Below are 19,881 nucleotides of genomic sequence, written 5' to 3' on the forward strand. Positions count from 1 at the left end.
TCTCCCAAGATTGAAAATTGACATTTTCATCCTCTTATCTCAACTTCCGCCTATTGTCGGTAACTTTAGATTAGTTGATCGACATTAAAGAGCATTAAAATTGAATTTCACTTATGTTCTTAATTAATTAGTGGGTGCCTTAATTAATCATATTATTTTCCCACAGTTTTCCTTCGTTAAGTAATTCTAACGCGTCTCCGTCTTAATTAATTTCTCTCACAATTTAAACCAATTCTTCATATTTTCAAATAATCTTTCAAACCCTTGTAAACAATAGTTTACGGATCTTACTCTTCTCATCTTCTTAATCGGAGCTGGTGAATTTGGTTGAGGAAAAATGGGAAGAGCGTGAGGAAATGCAGAAAATCTGAAAGAGAGAATTGGAGAAGAGTGTGGTGAGTTTAGCAGAGAAGAATTGAGATATTAATAGCTTGCTTGAACTTGCTTTGATGGAAAAGGAGGCAGCGGAGAAGAGATATTAATAGCAGCAATTTTGAATTTTCATCTCTGCGTTTGTCTTGACATTTGAAAAGAAGATTAACAAAGGTCACCAGCGATAAAGCTATTCAAAAATTCAAATATTGAGATGAAAAATTCCAGATTAGTAAACAATTGTTACAAGGGTTTGAAAGGTTCTGTGGAAATATGAAGAATTGGTTAGGTACGAGAATTATTAATTGAGGTAGAGACGCGTTAGAATTACTTAATGGAGGAAAACTGTTGGAAAATAATATATGATTAATTAGGACACCCCCTTATTAATTAAGAATATAAGTGAAATTTCATTTTATCCTTTTAATAATCGGTCAACTAATCTATAACTACCGGTCAATGATCGGAAGTTGAAGTAAGAGGATGAAAATATCGATTTTCAATATTAAAGGAAGTATTTGATTTTTAGAGTAAAGTTGAAGGACTGAAATGATTTTCACTCATTATAAAATGAAGGCAAATGAATTATTTATATACATGTGAATAAAGAAATAGAAAATCAAATATGGAGTAGTACAGAAGACCAAGGGCATTTTGGTCCATATAGATTCTTCTTCCAAGTCAATATATTCCATTTGTATTATTAGTCGGCCATTGATGATATTGACGAGGACGCGCACATTTACTGCTCTCTTTGATATTCCACCCTTTTAACCAGTCAAATGTCAAACCTCCCTTCATCTTCCTATTAAATAAACTCTCCCCTTTTCTCTTCTCCCCAAATCCATTTTCCAACCCTAGATCTCTCTATTTTCCCTCTTTCAAAATGGGCCAATATTCATCCACCCACTGTGGTGGTGGGCCTAAACACCAACACCGTAGCCCACTTCTCAACCACCACCGTTCCATTTCCGACCAATCCCAGTTAGACTTTTTCTCCCTTGTAAATTCAGATGAAGATGAGGCGACTATTGCATCTTTTTTTCAAGATTACACGTATAATCTTCCTGATGAATGTTTAGCTTTGATCTTCCAGTGTTTAAGCTCAGGTGACCGCAAAAAATGTTCCCTTGTTTGCCGTAGATGGCTTTTAATAGAAGGTCAAAGCCGTCACCGTTTAGCCCTTAACGCAAAAGCTGAAATCCTTCCGCTTATTCCCACTATCTTTTCCCGTTTCGATTCCGTTACAAAACTTGCTCTCCGCTGTGACAGGAAATCCGTTAGTTTAAATGATGAAGCTTTGACCCTTATATCCCTACGCTGTTCTAATCTTATTCGCTTGAAACTACGAGGTTGTCGTGATGTTACTGATGTGGGTATGTCTGCTTTTGCTAAGAATTGTAAGAGTTTAAAGAAATTCTCTTGTGGGTCTTGTATGTTTGGTGCTAAAGGTATGAATGCTTTGCTTGATTACTGTTCTACCCTTGAAGAATTATCTGTTAAGCGTCTTAGGGGTATTAATGATGGGTTTGCTGCTGACCCGATTGGACCCGGAGCTGCGGCTTCGTCGCTTAAATCTATATGTTTGAAAGAGTTGTATAATGGGCAATGTTTTGCTCCTTTGATTATTGGGTCCAAAAATTTGAAGACTTTGAAGTTGTTGAGGTGTTTAGGTGATTGGGATAAGCTTTTTGGGACAATTGGAAGTAATAGGGAAAATCATGTTGTTGAGATTCATTTGGAGAGGCTTCAAGTTAGTGATATTGGTGTTACGGCGATATCAAATTGTCCGAAATTGGAGATTCTGCATTTGGTGAAAACACCCGAATGCACGGATGCTGGTGTTGTAGCAGTGGCTAGGAAGTGTAAATTATTGAGGAAGCTTCACATTGATGGATGGAGGACAAATAGGATTGGAGATGAGGGTTTGGTTGCAATTGCTGAGAATAGTTCAAATCTTAAAGAATTGGTGCTTATCGGTCTGAATCCTACGTCGATTAGTTTACTCGCAATAGCTTCGAACTGTCAAAAGTTAGAAAGATTGGCACTTTGTGGTAGTGACTCTATTGGAGATCCTGAAGTATCTTGTATTGCCACAAAATGTATGGCCTTGAAGAAGCTATGTATTAAGGGATGTGAAGTGACTGATGAAGGGATTGAGTCTTTCGCTTTGGGTTGCCCTAATTTGGTGAAAATCAAGGTTAAGAAGTGCAAACACGTGACGGGTGATGTTGCATGTTGGTTACGAGCTAGGAGGCAAACGCTATCAGTGAATCTTGATGTTGGGGAAATTGATATTGAACCTGTGGATGGTAGTGCAAGTGATGGTGGAGCACTAGAAGAAGCAGTAGAATTTCAACATACCGCGACTACACTGCCCATAATTGGTGCCACTGATATTCCATCTACGAGCAATGTAGGTCGATCATCGGCATCTAGGTCATGGTTTGGTCTTTTTGGAGGAAGGAGCCTTGTTCCTTGCACAGTCCGCAGGTGGTCAAATGGTAATGGTGATTCCAGTGAGAGCTTATGAATAGCGTGTATAAAAGTTAAAACTATCACGACACAAGTTCATGGCACGTACTGTCCACTTTGTCTACCGTCTAGGCCACATCGAGCCCCAAAAGCGCGCGTACCGTGTGAACTTGAGTTATGCATTATAAAGCTCTTCACTTTTCTCTCCCTCCCATTCCGATGTGGGATTTGCCTAGGGGGTCATGCACACCTCATCTGAAGAAGCTTGTCAGCCTAGAAGCCTCTCAATCATGCTTGACCCGCCCTCATCAGCCCGCCCTCACTCCTCCTGCTTGACCCACCCTCATCAGCCGCCCTCCGTCGGGGGCGTCACAAGTCACAGAAAACGTACTGTTTAATTTGTTAGCTGTAATTGGTCATACAATGGTCCGCTCTCAAGTTGTTTCATTCATCTTTTTTATTTTTTTTTATTTGGCATTTGTGGTCTTCATTACATTGTGCAGAAATACATCTCAGAAATACATCTCACTTCCCAATTTTGTTGAACTTTTGTTTAACTTTTGTCTGTATGATAATGTCTAAGTCAAATTTGGTGTAGCAATAACCTTCTTCAAGGTTTCTTGGATGATAAAAGCGTATGCCGCATCTTGCAAAGCAAGTTCTCCCTCAACATGCATAACTTATTGGTATAAAACAAATTGCCTAATGTCCCGTATGACCTAGTGATCAATGAATTAGATTGAGAATCATGAGATCGTGAAGATTTGATATCCTTTTATAGTGGTTAATGAACTAGATTGAGTTGTGAAGATTTGACAAGGAAATGGCTTTCGTTAGATGTTTCAGGATAAAGATTTATCAGCTACGTCAGTAGAATTGTCCAATTATGTATGATCTGCGACTCTGAGGATGTGTTGGTTAAGTATAAATATGCCACATCTTGTTTGATGATGTTATATTTTACACCTGTGCTCCACGGAACTCCTCGACGGAAGGAGCGTGTGTAACTTTTTAACCAATTTTGTTATTTTCTTTGCGTGTTGCCAGGTGGATTGCTGATGCTTATTCCTTATGCTAATTTCACATTCCAATGTGCCAGCTTGCCAGCTAAGTTATGATTTACTGTAATCCTGTATTGGTAAACATTGACGGGCTTTAATTATTTGTAGTTTTGAGATTCAGAATGAAAAGGCTGTCTCAACAAGAGAATAAGTCATTGAACTATCTGCAAACTGAAGATATGGGTAATTAATTTCTACAAGGATGAATTAGCAAATTTAAGAGTGTTGACTGCCACGAAGGCCAACAAACATTCTGTCAGTTATGTGATTGACTGAGTTATTAAATGGATGATCAAGGTTGAATCACCAGCTCGAAAGAAGAAACGGTCTAAATAATGCGTCTGTACTGGCTGAGGGTCTTGGCCGTCTTTGAGGTGGATTTATGTGATTGACTGAGTTATTAAAAGAAACTTCCCTTGTTTTAAATTTAAGAGTAGAAAGTCATAATTCATCGTGTCACTCTAAGTTTAGTGAGAGAATGATCCCCGGTGACGCTTGAGTAATTAATTTGCCACTTCTAATTTGTATGCAACTTTTCTCCGTCTCACAAATCGTCAATATATTAGTCCACATGTGGACAACTCACAACTGGATGCTTGATTGAGAAGGGAAGGAGAGAGGTTCTGCCTTTCAAATTTCAGGAATTAGCAATAGACAAATCACTGTTGCAGGTTCAAATCACTGTGAGATTCACTTAAAGGCGATTGAAAACTAAAGAATGAACTCTGCCAAAAGAGATGCCGAATTCTCCAACTCGAACAAAATAATTACTACTATCTTTATGAGAAAATAAAGATTAGGACTCTCCAATGGATCTAGAGTGGATTTTGAAACAAGGATAAAATAAATTTTGTGGCTTATTCACTTTCATAATCTTCATCGTCTCCAAAACTGAACACAGATGCATCTGCTGCAATGGCCTTTATATCACTTGAGCCGAGATTGGGAAGGGCAGCTCTCTCAACTGTTTCACTCTTGATCTCACTTGCATCAGTTTTAGGCTCGCTTGTCCTAAGAGAAAGTTGTTCGGCATTACGTGTTAGATTGGCTATCTGCTCCTTTTGGGAGCTAGAATCAACACTTGCAGCAGCAGTTTGTGAAGTGCTTGTCTGACTTCTTGTACTCGAAGGTGTACCTTCCTCCCCTTCACTATCTGAAAATACATCATCACCACGATTTTGGCCCCCGGATACCTTGTTCTTGTTCAAATTAGCTTTAGTTCCTTCACTGGATGAAGAAACGTTTCTTTGTCTCGGGTCCTTTCCTTTGGCAGCACCATCAGCCTTGGACTTTACTGGAACACTTCCATCATAATCCACCATCACAATCTCAACTTGGAATCCTGGAGATGGTAGTTTCCTCTGAAAGATGTATAGATTGTGAAAGAAGAGACAAATTCAATTAGAAACTAGATCAACGTAAAACACTATATCCATGGGAACAGAGGATGGATCTTCAGAAAGGATATTGGCTGAGACCCTTAATCATAACAAAGTATTACAGATGAGAAGCATATCAATTACCTTATCAAAGCCATCCAATTCTGAGGCATCTAAAATCAGTCTGTTTTCCATCATTGACGTGTTTAACCAGCTGTAATAGAAATAAGGATGAAGGATGAAATTCTTATGCGCCAAAAAAACTATTCAGCTAACATTTTCTTATACCGTTCCTCTTCTCATAAGGAGCAACATATGGGTAGTGCTAGGAAGAACAGAATGCTTCATTATTGATTAGTATAAGAAGTCCCAAACCCCTCTCATTATTTTCTTTTTTCTACTGTGGGTCTCCGTACTTTTAGATTACGATAAAAATAGATCCTTGAATGGCATGCACACGTATAAGAAATACTGAAAAGAATAAGGATCAATTGCAAACCAGTAGAAATCTCCTTGGCGATCATGAAAATAGATCTTGAAGTCGCCAGCCAACTCAGTTAGACCAGGTTCACCTGGTAGAGCAAAAACCATAATTCCTTTTCTCTGTGTTCGTATCCAAAAATCTTCAGGCTGCAATAACCAATGGTACAACAAATAAATATGATATACCACGACGGGACAAATACTTTGAAACTGAAAATGGTTTTTTAAAATAAATGTAAGCAGAGGAAACAATTAAGCAAGCTCCGTACAAAGAGACTGAACTAATTTACCATAAGGTCCTTAGTCTTTGGATGCTTTTTTGTTGAGAATAGGATGCCTGCAGAAAGTACAACATAAATATTGTGCTGGATTGAGTTTGCTCTGCAAACTGATGGGAGAAAATGCCTCCTACTTAGTAGAAGTATCAATAAAAGCATTCAAACTCAGATCTGCTTCATGAAGTATTTTGACTAATACAATGTGCAACATTGAACAACTCAGCATTTTAAAATAGAAGAACGCAGACTAGCCACTTGACTATCTCAAATAAGAAGCCAATGTCCCAGCATATTGTTCGGTTAAAGGAATCACTAAAAGCATTCACTTGGAATGTGACCCATATGAGGTTTGCTTCACGAAGCATCTCAACAGATACAAGGTGTAGCATTAAATGTCCCAGCATTTAGACTAGAAGAATGTGAAGGCCACTTGATTATCTGAAGACACGTAATTTCAACTACTAAGGCCACAGCATCCCTAACCACCACATCACACTAATGCTCAGCTCTTTTACAATCAACCGACCCTCCAGAACTTCTAAATCTGTATTGCAAGGAAATTTGAGTGCTCATTTTCTCCGGTCCGGGCTCGTGTGAGATATCCAATTACATGTCACTATAAGTATGTGATTACTACTTTTTATCATATCTTTATGTGTCCCAGGAATATTACCTAGTGTTGACAAAGAAGAGATATGTCTAATCAATCCATTATTAATAATAGGACTACAGATGGATGTTATTTTGCCAATATTTTGTGCAAAAAACATACCACTGTGACTAGATATAGTAATTGAAGGCCTTATCCAGGATGGACATTTGTGGAATCGAAATCCTCTCAGCATGCACCTGCAGCATGATGATGACTTAAATACTTCTTGAAGATTAGATCAAGAACTAACTATAGGTAACAAGATATGTACCTACGTCCAGGCGGAGCTTCACCACCAAATTGAGTCAAGATGCGCTCAAAATATTTTACATACCTCTAGGAAAAGCAGAAAAGTCGTTAGCTAGATCAAATGAAATAAATCACTATATATCAATATATTTCATTGGAGTTGTTGACTAACAATCTGACTTGGAAGAATAAGAGCCTTCCCATCTATGCATCTCTTTTGGTTATAATAGTTGATGCATTCCTCGGCTGTTGGGAAAAACTGAATAGGAAAAAGGGTAAAACAAAAAGTGTGAATGAGAGAAACTAGGCAAAAGTTTCAGACCACAAGCTAGTATTTTCCATGTATTAGGTGTCACCTTCAAGAACATAAGGAGGCTACAAATCATAAGTCCTGTTCTCGCCATTCCAGCTTTACAGTGTACAACTACCACATTTAGAATGTCCTCCTTCAACCACGCATATGCACTTAGGCAAAACAGTTTAATAAGATGAATTGGCGGGCAGTTGTGGTCATCAAATGGAAAAGATGCAACCTGTTCATATTCAACAAAAATCATCAAATTGAAGATGTAACATTATGCAACTGCAAAAAAATTCAAGACTTTACACCAGCACAGATTCTTCAAAGAAATTTCAAAATGAATAGCTGCTCATCAAAATCGTTCCAGAAACAATCTTTCACCACTTGCTGTTCTATAACTCGAAAGTGAGCTAGTACAAAATAGAAGTCTTAGGTAACACTATCATATCAGCAAAGGAGATGTTCCACTATCAGCCTTCTATTTTAGGTTTCTGAGTTAACCAGATGCATATTAGAATGTGTTGCCTGCATATCTAGAAACATTCAGTATGTGGGGCACAGGATCTACCCCAAGCATCCAACTGATCTAGAAGCATGAACCGGCCATTTGGATCAAACTTCTCTAAAGGTGGCATTGTACCAGTCCATTAGGTTATTAGTCAGGTTGAGTTTATTTTGGGATTATTGCTTCCTATTGGTTTTACGATTCATTCACTGCTTGTTAGCAAGCAGTTGGACCCATAAAAGTGAAGGAGCTTTTCATAATAGGTGAGAGCAGTCAGCAGTACCCCAAAAACCTTGCCTTTTCAATTACTCTAGAAGACGTATCAATCTCGTTTATGAATGTTATTATGGCCAGGCATAGCCAGGACTCTTTCAAGGCTGCTAACAAGGCAGGTGTTTGAGAGTAATCTCCCACATTCACATAATTTAAATAACTACTTGAACCTGTGATTGACTGAGTGTTAATGAGACAAGACAAGAGGGTGTTGCTCAGGTGGTAAGCACCCTCCACCTCCAACACAAGGGGTGTGGGTTCGAGTCACCAAGGGAGCAAAAAAAAAAGGTGGGAGCTCCTAGGGAGGGGTAAAAAAAAAAAAGACTGACTGTTAATGAATTATCAAACAACAACATGTCCTTTTTCCCCCGCTAAACCTACGAGTAGTCACATAACATCAAGATGTTAAATATCATTAGTGCAGATTCTTGGTGAATGCTGATGAGATGAGTATTGTCCACAGATGCTAACAGTATAACTTGCTGTCTTACACAATATATTTTAAAACAGATTAAGAAGCTGGCTAAGTATGTACTCCAGAATAGTTTGGTTCTATCTTTATAATTTATAAAACGAAAAATAAGACAGTGATATCAATTTGCTTGGTGATTTTCTGGTTCTTCCATTGAAGCTAAACAGCATTTGCTATCACCACCAACATGGGGGTATCGCCCTAATAAAACCTTTCTACTAATCATTGTGAAGGATGGGTAGATTTTTAGAAGGATGCACAGTTCTAGATTCAGAGAAATGTTGACTGGGTCAATATTCTAGTAGTTGAAACAAACCCAACTAAAGAAAATTTCCTAAGCATGATATTTCGCAATGAGCACATACGACAGTTTTTTCAATAAAATAGCAAACATGTATCTAGTTATCCGCCTAACTTCAAACTTCAACTGAATCAGAACTTAAATTTATAGGAAGAAACTTTCACCTTTCCCCCAAATAGTGAAGCATCGTACAATCTCTCTGAACAAAGATTGTAAACTTTGTACTTTCCCTGCATTCCAGGAGAGCAGGAGTTGCAGTAAGAGACAACACAATGAAAAGAATACAATAAGCCATCAAGTAATAAACTTAACCACCTATAAGGCTATAACTACATTACATTTAAATAGACAGCGAGTAAACTTATAATGCACATCTGGAGTCCAATCCCCAAATTTTCACTGAAGAAAGATTACCGGATCTAATCAGAAATAAAGCAAAATAAAAGGAGTATTATCAACAAAGGCACAAGATATAAGGTGATATGAATACAAATTACCATTTTCCAAAAAAAAAAAAAAAAAAAGATATAAGGTGATATAACATCCATCGAATCAGAAAGCCTGCCCTTGTCTTGCTTAAACCTAGTGGACAAGAAAAAGAGCATTTCTCTTTCCATCTCACCCTTTCCTCTAGAAAAAGAATGAAAAAAGAATACCTACACATTATTTTTCAACCCCAAGAGAAAAAACAGAGCTGTTTTAGTCTTTGGGACACATTGATGGCAACACTCAAATGCTACTGCAGTTCTCCCTTAGAAAGTCTCTCTTATACACTACTACTATTACAAAAAGCAAATACACCTTAAGAAAGCAAAATTTTGAATCTTAACACCCCTAAAAAACTACAAAAATTGTTCTAATGGAAGTTGACAACTGAAGATCCATAAAAACATCATGATGAGCAGTCACTTTAGCAACCATGGAGCACTCACTTCTCTGTAAAACCGTAGCTAGGGTATTTCGAGAAGCACTAGTTTTTTAAAAGTATAAGATACACTTCAATAGAGTTATTGGGGACAACAAGCGATTGATTTAAGGAAGTACCTGATGATGAGTCTCGAAAAATTTGATCACTTCCTCCATGTGATTTCGATAGAACCCCTGTATCATCCATCCGATATGTTAGAGATGCAGGTATGGAATAACTGGAAAATATCCAAAAAGAAATTATGGGCGATCTTTACCTCAACATATCCAAAGAAACCCGAGCTCATGTCGCCTGCAGGAAAACCCATAGCTATGATATTCTCTGTTATGTAAGTCATATCCAAATCAAATCCACCCTCCTGTTTTATTTAACCAGTTTACATCAATAATCAGCTAATATCTATAAACAGATACATTTATCTTGCTTCCTTTGCTTACGGACTCAGCATATCGACATCAAAATTGAAGGAAAGCTTTATGAGCTCTGAGGTTAAGCTGTTGGCTGTGTCAGCTTCTCTGAAGAATATATGGGATTGCAAAACATCTCAATACTCAATTTAGCTTGTTATTCAGGTTGAGTTTATGTTTTGGGATTACAAAATATATATTCTTTTTAAGAAGTCAACATCATTTTGGCATAGCAACAAGAGGAAAGGACCATGTCAGAAAAAGGGAGATGCATCTAGGGACTTGAATTATGAATTTCAGGAGCAACTCGTGCTTTTCTACATGGGATAAAGTTACTTTTTGCATCTGTATGATGTATGAATGTGCAATAGCAAGAAGGTTTAGCTCACTCTATAAGACAGCATAAGCAAATAAGTCGTCAAACAGTGTCAAAACCATGTTGAACGTTTAGTCTTCATGTGTCAGTAAAACTTTGCTGCATCTACTTGAGAGTCCACAAAGGATGTCCACTATTGAGAAAACAAATGTAGGGAAAATGAAAAGTTTCAAATCTTATTTAGTAAGTCCAAAAGACACCTTTTCCAAACAAAAGAAGATGAAAGGGCATCTCTCTGGATGTATATGTTACTAATTAAGATGCTGCGGCATTTAGAAACATTGCGCCCCACACAAGAAGAAGCCACAAATTGTTTCCACACAGCTTGTTTTCTATTTTTGGTGGCTAAATGGCACTCTCAAGTTCCAAGGGCTGACCAAGGAAAAAGGATTTCATGGGCTTTTATCAGTATGATGATCATGGAAAGAGTTGGGGGAATGTCTAGAGTTGCTAACTAAATGTTATTGAGTTCGTACCTCATACAAGTAAGAAAAACTTAAGGGGTAATGTATTGACTTCAGGGGCGGATCCAGCATTACACTGCCGGTTTCATCTGAACCAATACTTGCGATGCTAGCATAAATTTATATGTAAGATTTCACTAAAATTGCAACAAATAGTATATATGAACCCATAACTTTTACAATATTTTGAGTTTAATGCTAAAAACCTTAAAGATTGAACCCATAAAATTTAAATCTTGGATCCGCCTCTGATTGACTTCATATCTCATTTGAATAAGAAAAACTAAAGACATAAACAAAGCAGTAACATTCTGATCTACCTGGTATCTTCGCTTGTTTTGAGATACTGCATGCCGTGCCTTAACTTGCACAGCCTTCACAGCATTCAGAGATGTGTCAATTAGCCCTTTAGTGATTGATTCAAATACACCAGATTGCCCGGTCAATGAGCTGCCCCCAGCGCCATCATTTGCCTCGGAAGCTTTTGAAGTGAATGGCAAACCAAGTCCAGTAGCAAAACGTGAGAAGCTAGATGCCCCAGCATCTCCAAACGCTGACCCCTTCTGCCCAGGTGCTACAGGCTGTGGAAAGTTCAAGGTTTTCGCCCAAGATGATATGGCTGATGCAGGTGACTTGGATGTATCCTGGGCAGAATTATCTTTCTGGGAAGCAATTGCCTTGGGAGCTTCAGCATCAGAAGGCTTCCCGGGGATTGGTGGAGATGAACTAGTGGATTCAGATTCCATTCTTGGAACCAAACAGAAAAAAGAAAGGATAATCAGACTTGTGAAGCACCACAATAAAGAATCAAATGGGTAAATAGGTGTCATCATATGACACTGTTCAAATGGCACAATGGTCTCTAGTCATCAATCAATGCTAAGCTTAACCTAAAAAGACTATTCGTGCTGAGGGGAAAGAACAAACTGTTAACGAATAACAGCCAAAAATTTTAAACTCAATTGTAAATATTTGTTCCTCTCGTTATTTGGACGTGGGCTTATACACATTGATTAAATCAAATTCAGAACAAAGAATCATAACTCAACTTCATTTTATCCTGTAACTTTAGTCGTCCATTCACTTTGTATTCAATGATACCAGAAACTATTCGAGGCTAGTTTCAGTACCAGAAAGTCCATCAGAAGTCCAAATACGGAAAACCAAAAGCACTCAAGGAGCAGAAAATATTGCAACATCCAATAGCCTCTGCTGCGTAGCTTTCAAAAAAGCTAAGCAATGCTAACCATGATTCATTTAATTGCTAGAAAAGAACAGTTAATAACAACAACCAAAAAAAAAAAAAAAATAGCCCGTCAATCCTGCAATTGCACCTTTAGTTGCCTAAACAGCCATATTAGCAAAACAAAAAGGCCTAACATTCGGACTAAAAGTGAAATATGATTGGCACCTAACAAGTGAAAAATAAGCATGGATCCAAGCACTAGTAAATGAAAATGAGATCCAGTGCAAGGTGAGAAATGTGCATTATCGATCCAGAAGAATGAAAATGTGCATTATCGATCCAGAAGAATGAAAATGTGCATTGTCAAGTATAAAAGTGATTGAACCAGATAAATCGGATCACTCACGGGAAGTTGGTGCAAGCTCTAAATTAATTGTTTAGAGGCTTTGAATTTTTTTGCTCTGGTTTCGAATTTCAATAGAATGCCAAAAATGTGGTACACGCACTCCGCCAACCATTCAAGGCGGTGCCTAGTGCTGTTGTTTTGGACAAATTTATCCAGATCGAGATCCTTTGTAGTTGTAGTCAAAGATCAAATTAAATAAACATTTTGATAAATGAGCTCCAGAGTTTCTCTCTTACATTTACTCCTCCGTCTCGCCTAAAGCACTCTTCCCTCAATTTCATGAAAGAATTGTCTTATTATAGATAGTAGTATTAAGTAACACCAGTAATAAGACAATTCTTTCGTGATGTTTCACTTTTTAATTATATTTAATCTACAAAATTGAATAAGTTAACATGATAATTTCCTTATTGTAAGATTCTTAAAATATGTATTACCAATTGTGGGAAATATTTTGTCACTTGTGGACATGGTCACAACTACTTAATGAATGACGTTAATGTGAATGCATAAAGATTATGATTTCTCTATTTCACTTCCCCACCTAAAATTTACAAAACAAAATGTTTGTAAAATATGTCAGTATAAGATACAAAAAATTTGGTGTGTGAGTGGAAAACACTTATGTAACATATTGGAAGGAAGACGTCATTTATTATAAACATTTATAACATTTACGAGCAGCGTTTTACACTAATGTTATATCATTTTTCTTTTTTCTTTTTTTAAAAAAAAGTTGTATCGCGACGCAATCTTTAATTGCTTATAAAGTCAAATTTTACACAAATGGGTAAGCGATATCTAAACAAGATAAGTAGATAACCCTATTACTCAAACTCGAATGACCCAATCTACTACTAATTCTTTTTCTATTTTATTACTATAGTCATTAGTCTATGTAGTACAATAGCTCACTCTCAAGCTTCTTTCTTAAAAGCAATAAACCACATGATATTTGTCGTTTATATATAGTTTATCATTTTGATAATGAAAAATTATACTATATATTTTTAAAATTAATTTATCACTTAATCATATTTAATTGGTATGAGTTGATCATGCGCGAGCAAGTGTTTTGGGAGGAAAAAATTGGTCAATAGAGATGAGAAGATTTTTGCCTTTGCGTAAGTTTTCGAATATTTCCGAATTGGAAGGGCAGCGCAGGCTTACATAAATAATAAATAATCTTAAAATTGTGCAGTACTTGTGAGTTTTCCCCCAAAGAAAACGCAAGAAGCGTGCGGGCATAACCTTCCTTCCAAATCATACTCTCTCCAGTATCCCTATTTTCTCAGATAGTAAAAGACAACACGCCTGACGGCGTAAGTAATTAATTAAAGCGATTTAAGAGAAGAAGAAAAAGACACACTCACATCATGGACATCAACGGTACCAGCGATGCTTCCTCATCAACTCCATCCAGTGGTCTTACACAATTAACCACATCTGCTTCTCAGTCATTTCAGCACTTCCTTGACAAAACGACACCGTATTTACTTTATCGTTGGATCGCCTTCTTCTTCATCGCTGTCCTGTATGTCGTGCGAGTGTACTTGGTGCAAGGATTCTATGTTATCTCCTACGCCCTTGGCATCTACATCCTTAATCTCCTTATCGGATTCCTTTCGCCTCAGGTTGACCCCGAATTCCAAGATTTATCTGATGGCCCGACCCTCCCGACCCGACAAACTGATGAATTTCGCCCTTTTGTTCGTCGCCTCCCTGAATTCAAATTCTGGTGTGTTTTGTGTTAATTCCTTTGCTTCGTATTTTTTGCAGCTTTTGTTATCTTGATTTCTGAGTTTTATATCTGTGATCAGAGATTAACACTTGAATTATGTTACCTTCTGTTTGTTTTGGCAGAGGGACGGGGGAATTGAAATGGTTAGTTAAGATTTAGAACTCCTGCTTAAGTAGATTATACTGAAAATAGTAGACAATCAGCAAATCTTTCTGTTTGTGTACCTTATTATTTTGAAGTCTGAGTCGAAATTCCTATTTGCTTTTTCTTTAATCTAGGAGCAACTATTTCAGCTACCCATTGATGATTTTTTTCCCATTGCCTATCAAGTTAAACCTGCAATGGCTTAGCTAGACTAGTGAGGATTTGAGGTCTTTGAAGGTTAACATGTGTTGTTTAACTGTTTAAAAAAAAAAAAAAAAAAAAAACTTTGATGTTGAGTGTAGTGCTGCAGTTGCTGGTGCTGATCCTTGTATTTTTGTTAGTGAAAGATTTGATGTTGTATGTGAGATCACCAATTTCCTGTCACTTGCTTTTCATTTTTATAATTCCTTTCAACTCTAAGTTATATATCTGGTGATTTCGAAGTAAGCGTTGTGATCTGATTACCTAGTGGATCTTTATAAAGTGTTACTCAATACCTTGGAGTTGATACTCGTCTGGTGGTGTGGTATTGTTGTGACTTGGACCCTTTTAGTTAGGAATGCTCCTCTCTAGTAAGTCTTGATTACAAACATGGTTCTTTCCAATTGTCAGACGGCTGTCATGTCTCTTGAGCTAGATATAGAACAGCAAGACTAGTGTTACTTATGATTCCCGTGTCAAGTAGTGTAATTGTAAAGCATTTTTCTCTTTTTATTAAAAAAAAACAAACAAACAAACAAACAAACAAACAGTTTGCAATGAAATGCGGCAGATATAACAAAAATAGTTAAAACCTCATCTGAAGATTCTTTCTCAAGACTACAGATGTTGAGCCAAGAGAAGCTGATACTCTCTCTTTCTATATATATATATATATATATATATATTCAATATGTACACGTGTGTCTAAGTGCATAATTGTAAGCAAATTATAATTGCCTTACAGGATCATTATAAAAGGGAATAGCCAAAAATAAACAGAGCAACCGTGCATTTCTTTGATTTTTATATAGTCAGTGATTATGGGAATTGGGAAATCATGGTCTTCTCTCTCTATCGATTACCATGTGTAAACTGGATAGATTTGTAAAAGGTCAATCTATGCACACGTCTTGATTACATTTTCCTTGTCACTAATCAATTCGATCATCACATATTTCTTGTGTTTGGGCATAGAGTATTTGGGTTATGATTTTCATGTAGGGGTTAGCGTAGTATGGATAGACCAGGCATGCATGATCCAAGCCAGATGTCCCTTTCATTCTTGATTGTCTGTCCTCTCGTGGCACTGTCAGGAAGTCCGTTAGTAGTAGAAAATGCTTCCTCTGGCAGCTGGGTGAAATTTCTAGCTAACCATAGGAGCAATTGATTGTAACTCCAGAATATAGCATACTTTCCAAGTACAATTTATACTTCCTTTCATAGAGAGTTCAACATTCTGCTGGTAGAGTGGTGATAGTCTGATAAGGTTCAAATGAAACAAGGATGTCACAAGGCTTTATAAAACTATAGGACCAAAATGGTACTGCTGCTCAAGTATTAGATATTGTAATATACATGGGCATGTATGCGGGTGCATGCTCCTTGATAGTGATGTGACTTATTTAGCATTTTTGGATAGAAGATTTTCACCCTTCACACACTGTTTTGACTGGAGTTGCTGAATGATTGTTATTTATACTGTCATGCTTCCTTAGATGTCATAGTCTTGACCTACCTTTGAGTGACTTTTGTAGTTTTTATAGGCCCCCAGAGATAGAGCAATACTGCGTATCTATGTTTCAATGGTTATTTTAGTATTTGCTTGCCACTCAGATATCAGTCTGTACAGTCCCTTGTTCGACTTTCTTAACCATTTCTCTGGGCACTGATCTGTTCTGATTTGAGTCGCAGTATCATTCAATTAGTAGTGTATGTCTAATTTCTTAACCATTTCTCTGGGCATTGATTTTTCTGTTTTCCTGTGTGAAGGTACTCAATTACCAAGGCTTTCTGCATTGCCTTCGTGTTAACATTTTTCAGTGCACTTGATGTGCCTGTCTTTTGGCCAATTCTCCTTTTCTACTGGGTTGTGCTGTTCACACTTACAATGAGAAGACAGATACGACACATGTTGAAATATAAATATGTGCCATTCTCTTTTGGGAAGCAGGTATCTCACCTTTGCATATCTAAAGATATTTCTCATGATTCCTCCTTTGTTTTCATAATTATCCTTTGTGACTAAGAAATGTGTTTCATCCCAATTCCCTCCATCCTTTCAGCGGTATGACGGCAAGAAAGCAGCTTCATCGGAAAGTGAAGAACTTCTCCCATAGACCGAAGCAAACAGGTCCTCAGCAGCTGTTTATTCTATGGAATTTACATCGTGCAGCTACCAGTTGTCTTTCTTTTCCTTTTCAATAGCCAAATATTTTATAGGATGTTACTGGAAGTGGAAGAAACTATTAGGGGAATTACTATTTATGATCCTTACATCTTTGCCTTTCGGGGCATTTTTCATAGTGTAATGATATCTTAATTTTCTACTATTTGCTTAGCTTGCTTTTAGCAAATTATGCTTTATAAGGACCCTGATGTCATGTAGTACCTTTACTTAGTTTTCTACGTAAGACTGCAAGGAAGCCTGCCAATGCTTTTGTTAGTTATCTGCAGGCTTCTGCTGTGCCAGAAGCTTCTCTTTGGGGCTAAATAAACAGTTAATAGTAGGTGGTAAACAGTAAATCAGTGAGATTAAGAATGTTCCAAATGTAAGTTCTTAAAAAAAATCAGAGATCGTTGGAGCATTCTTCACAATTACAAGTGTATATCAACTTGTATTTTGGGCACGGTCTACCAAAGACCGCACACAAAAAAGAAAGAAAGAAAAAGAACTCTCCTGGTTTTCCATCGACCAGTCAATGGAAAAGCACCAAAAAGGAAACAATAATTCAAATGCCGGTTTAGCAAAGGCGGTTGTAGCCCAGCATCTTGGCACAATGTATGCTAACTATTGGGTATGAATTGTAAAAATCAGTCTGAAGAATTGAGTGAGAACTATTGAGGTGGTCTGTAGTAGCCATAGACTCCATAAAATGTTTGAGCGAAGGTGAGGAGTATCAACATAACAGCAGCAGCAAAGGAGATAATTGCCCATGGGGTGTTAAAATACTTGTGCCTTAAAGTAGCACGCCAAGCATTCCATCTATGGTCATAGTACCGGTTAATTTGACCAGATAACTGCGAGAGATAACTGTCATTGATGTCGAAAACAACCTCTTGACAAAGCCGATTGAAGAGGTCAGCAACTTCAGCGTCATTGCCAAGCCAATGCTCAATTATTCCACAATAATGGAGGTATTTAACATCCTCTGGCGAATCAATCAAGTTGTCCAAGAAGATAACGTATGAAGTTATGTCATTGGTGCAGTCAAGATGGCACTGCTCAAAAGCAATCAGGTTGAGGAAAAGTGACTTTGTACCATCATGAATTAAAAGCCGCGGCATTTTGAAGATTCCATTCTTAAATTTTACATCCCAGAAACGATCAGTCTTCCTTTTCCTGAACTTAACCCCAGCTTCTTTCAGCTCTGAAACACTATGAATCATTTGCTGCCTTCGCTTGTCTGCCACCCGATTCGAATGCGACCAACGCTTGATCCACGTCCTAGGTGCTGGCTTAGGCCCTGTCTGCAAAAGGCTCCTCCTGAAAATAGAGGTGTCAAAATCAGCTCATTTTTAGTAACCAGTCGAACTTGTTCAAGTTTAAATCGATTGAGTTATGACCCATGTGTTGACTTGACTCGCTTGAACCCGAAATAACCACAAAGAATATTGGATCGTAAGGGGTCAAATAATGTAACCCAAACTAAAATGTACAAAATCAAATTTGGAGATTGAAAATTATGTAATTTCGAAGAACTTTAAGCTAACAGCTTAAGAGTCCCTTCGGGGACATCCGATTAAAAAAAAAAAAAAAAGTTAACCGCTTAAGAAAAATACATTTGTATTTTTTTATTTCAAAAAGAAAACTAAACAAAGAGGGTTAGCTCGGAGGGAAATTGGATTATGCCTGTTATTCTACCCAACCCATCTGGACCCAAATAAACTGTGATGGGTTGAATACCTGAAAACATCAAGGCAATGAAGTCCACCAAGGTCTCCCAATGGATCAAAAGAAGTAGAACGTCCCATTGATGACTGAAACTTATTCAAGTCACTCTTTGTCAATGGCTCATCAGTTGGCATCAATGGATCAAAAAACCTCAAAGCTAACCTTGCTACAATACCTTTCTCATCAGGCATTTCAGATTGGATCCCATACAATCGATCAAGAATAAACAATGGAATTTGATTCTCAATCATAATCATATCTCTCTGAATCGAATGCATTGATCCACGCATCGCAAAAACCGGGTCGTTCCTCGCATAACCGAGATGCTTAAATCCACCTGCAACTCCTCGAAACAATTCCAGAACAAAACAGCTATCAAGAACCATCATTTCAATAAACTCATTGCTGCTCATTGCAATTGTGCCTGTGGGACACAAAGGTAAAAACACGATAATAAAATTATTTATTAGCATCTTAATAGCACTGGAAATTAAACATTACTGCGGTATTATCTAGGCAATATCCTAAGAAACTATTTCAGCAGTGTGAAATGTCAACAGTACCTTCATAACAGGCACGCGCTTTCTCTTCGAGCTCTCTAACAGCATCGATATACATTTTAATCTCCTGATTTGTCCGCTTGACGATGTGGTAAACGGCTCGCCATTTATGGCGATCCATATTCCGTAGGCGTCTTTTGCCATGGTGATAAGGACCTAAAGAGACAATTTGAGGAATATAAGCTTTATCATCATCTCTTCTTAGACTTAAAGGGACTCTGTAAATGGAAAGTTTAGCCCATGATCCAGCATCATTGTCTTGCTTAGCTTGCTCTAATTTGTCCTTAATGCTAATTACCCATTCGGATTCGGGTGATTTCGGACCTTCTTCTACAATAGGAGCATTGTCATCAACTGTAATTTTCAAAGAATCAGCTGGCTGATGTTCTTCTTTTTGTAACAGGGGTTGTTGTTGTTGTTGCTGCTGCTGCTGCTGCAGGGGCAATTCTGGAAAATCAATGGATCTGCTGGTGGTGGGAGAAGGACTAGTAGCATTTTGAAGTCCTGCATCAACTGTTTCTTTGAGCTTGAGAGTTATCAGGTACCAACTCAAAAGCTCTTTGTTGAATACTGCAACCATTTTTTTTTTTTTTTTGGTAAAATAGAATATGAACTTTTGGCTTGTTTCCTACTTTTCTTGAAAAGATTGGGTGCTTATATTAAAGCAAGAAAGAATAGTTTGTTGGATAATTTATTCCTTCAGGGCAACTTTAGCAAACTTTAGCTTGTAAGCAACATCACTTTTTAAATGAACCAACTCTTCGCGTTTTTTCCT

At 37.5% G+C, this 19,881-nt stretch overlaps 4 protein-coding genes across 4 annotated transcripts; 2 read left to right on the plus strand and 2 right to left on the minus strand.

The window, feature by feature from the left end:
- The first annotated feature begins 1,126 nt into the window (after positions 1 to 1,126).
- On the plus strand, positions 1,127 to 3,557 carry LOC132046817 (F-box protein At1g47056-like). Its single transcript, XM_059437576.1, has one exon. It carries the CDS (start codon positions 1,259 to 1,261, stop codon positions 2,903 to 2,905), a length of 1,647 nt encoding a protein of 548 aa, XP_059293559.1. The 5' UTR covers positions 1,127 to 1,258; the 3' UTR covers positions 2,906 to 3,557.
- A 1,016-nt stretch (positions 3,558 to 4,573) lies between these two features.
- Positions 4,574 to 12,865, minus strand: LOC132046818 (phosphatidylinositol 3,4,5-trisphosphate 3-phosphatase and protein-tyrosine-phosphatase PTEN2A-like). Its single transcript, XM_059437577.1, has 13 exons — positions 12,569 to 12,865; positions 11,297 to 11,723; positions 9,986 to 10,087; positions 9,846 to 9,902; positions 8,966 to 9,031; positions 7,306 to 7,482; positions 7,122 to 7,208; positions 6,972 to 7,036; positions 6,821 to 6,897; positions 6,061 to 6,107; positions 5,787 to 5,917; positions 5,432 to 5,501; positions 4,574 to 5,269 (listed from the first exon to the last, which is right to left on the minus strand). The coding sequence occupies exons 2-13, from the start codon at positions 11,720 to 11,722 to the stop codon at positions 4,766 to 4,768; spliced, it is 1,809 nt and encodes a 602-aa protein (XP_059293560.1). The 5' UTR covers position 11,723; positions 12,569 to 12,865; the 3' UTR covers positions 4,574 to 4,765.
- A 947-nt stretch (positions 12,866 to 13,812) lies between these two features.
- On the plus strand, positions 13,813 to 17,021 carry LOC132046820 (protein RER1A-like). Its single transcript, XM_059437579.1, has 3 exons — positions 13,813 to 14,306; positions 16,425 to 16,605; positions 16,718 to 17,021. Exons 1-3 carry the CDS (start codon positions 13,945 to 13,947, stop codon positions 16,769 to 16,771), a joined length of 597 nt encoding a protein of 198 aa, XP_059293562.1. The 5' UTR covers positions 13,813 to 13,944; the 3' UTR covers positions 16,772 to 17,021.
- A 147-nt stretch (positions 17,022 to 17,168) lies between these two features.
- Positions 17,169 to 19,851, minus strand: LOC132046819 (UPF0481 protein At3g47200). The gene is made up of 3 exons (XM_059437578.1): positions 19,110 to 19,851; positions 18,559 to 18,970; positions 17,169 to 18,138 (listed from the first exon to the last, which is right to left on the minus strand). The coding sequence occupies exons 1-3, from the start codon at positions 19,684 to 19,686 to the stop codon at positions 17,490 to 17,492; spliced, it is 1,638 nt and encodes a 545-aa protein (XP_059293561.1). The 5' UTR covers positions 19,687 to 19,851; the 3' UTR covers positions 17,169 to 17,489.
- Between the last annotated feature and the right edge of the window lie 30 nt (positions 19,852 to 19,881).

Source organism: Lycium ferocissimum, chromosome 2 (genome assembly GCF_029784015.1).
Source record: "Lycium ferocissimum isolate CSIRO_LF1 chromosome 2, AGI_CSIRO_Lferr_CH_V1, whole genome shotgun sequence".
Classification (NCBI taxonomy): Eukaryota; Viridiplantae; Streptophyta; class Magnoliopsida; order Solanales; family Solanaceae; genus Lycium; species Lycium ferocissimum.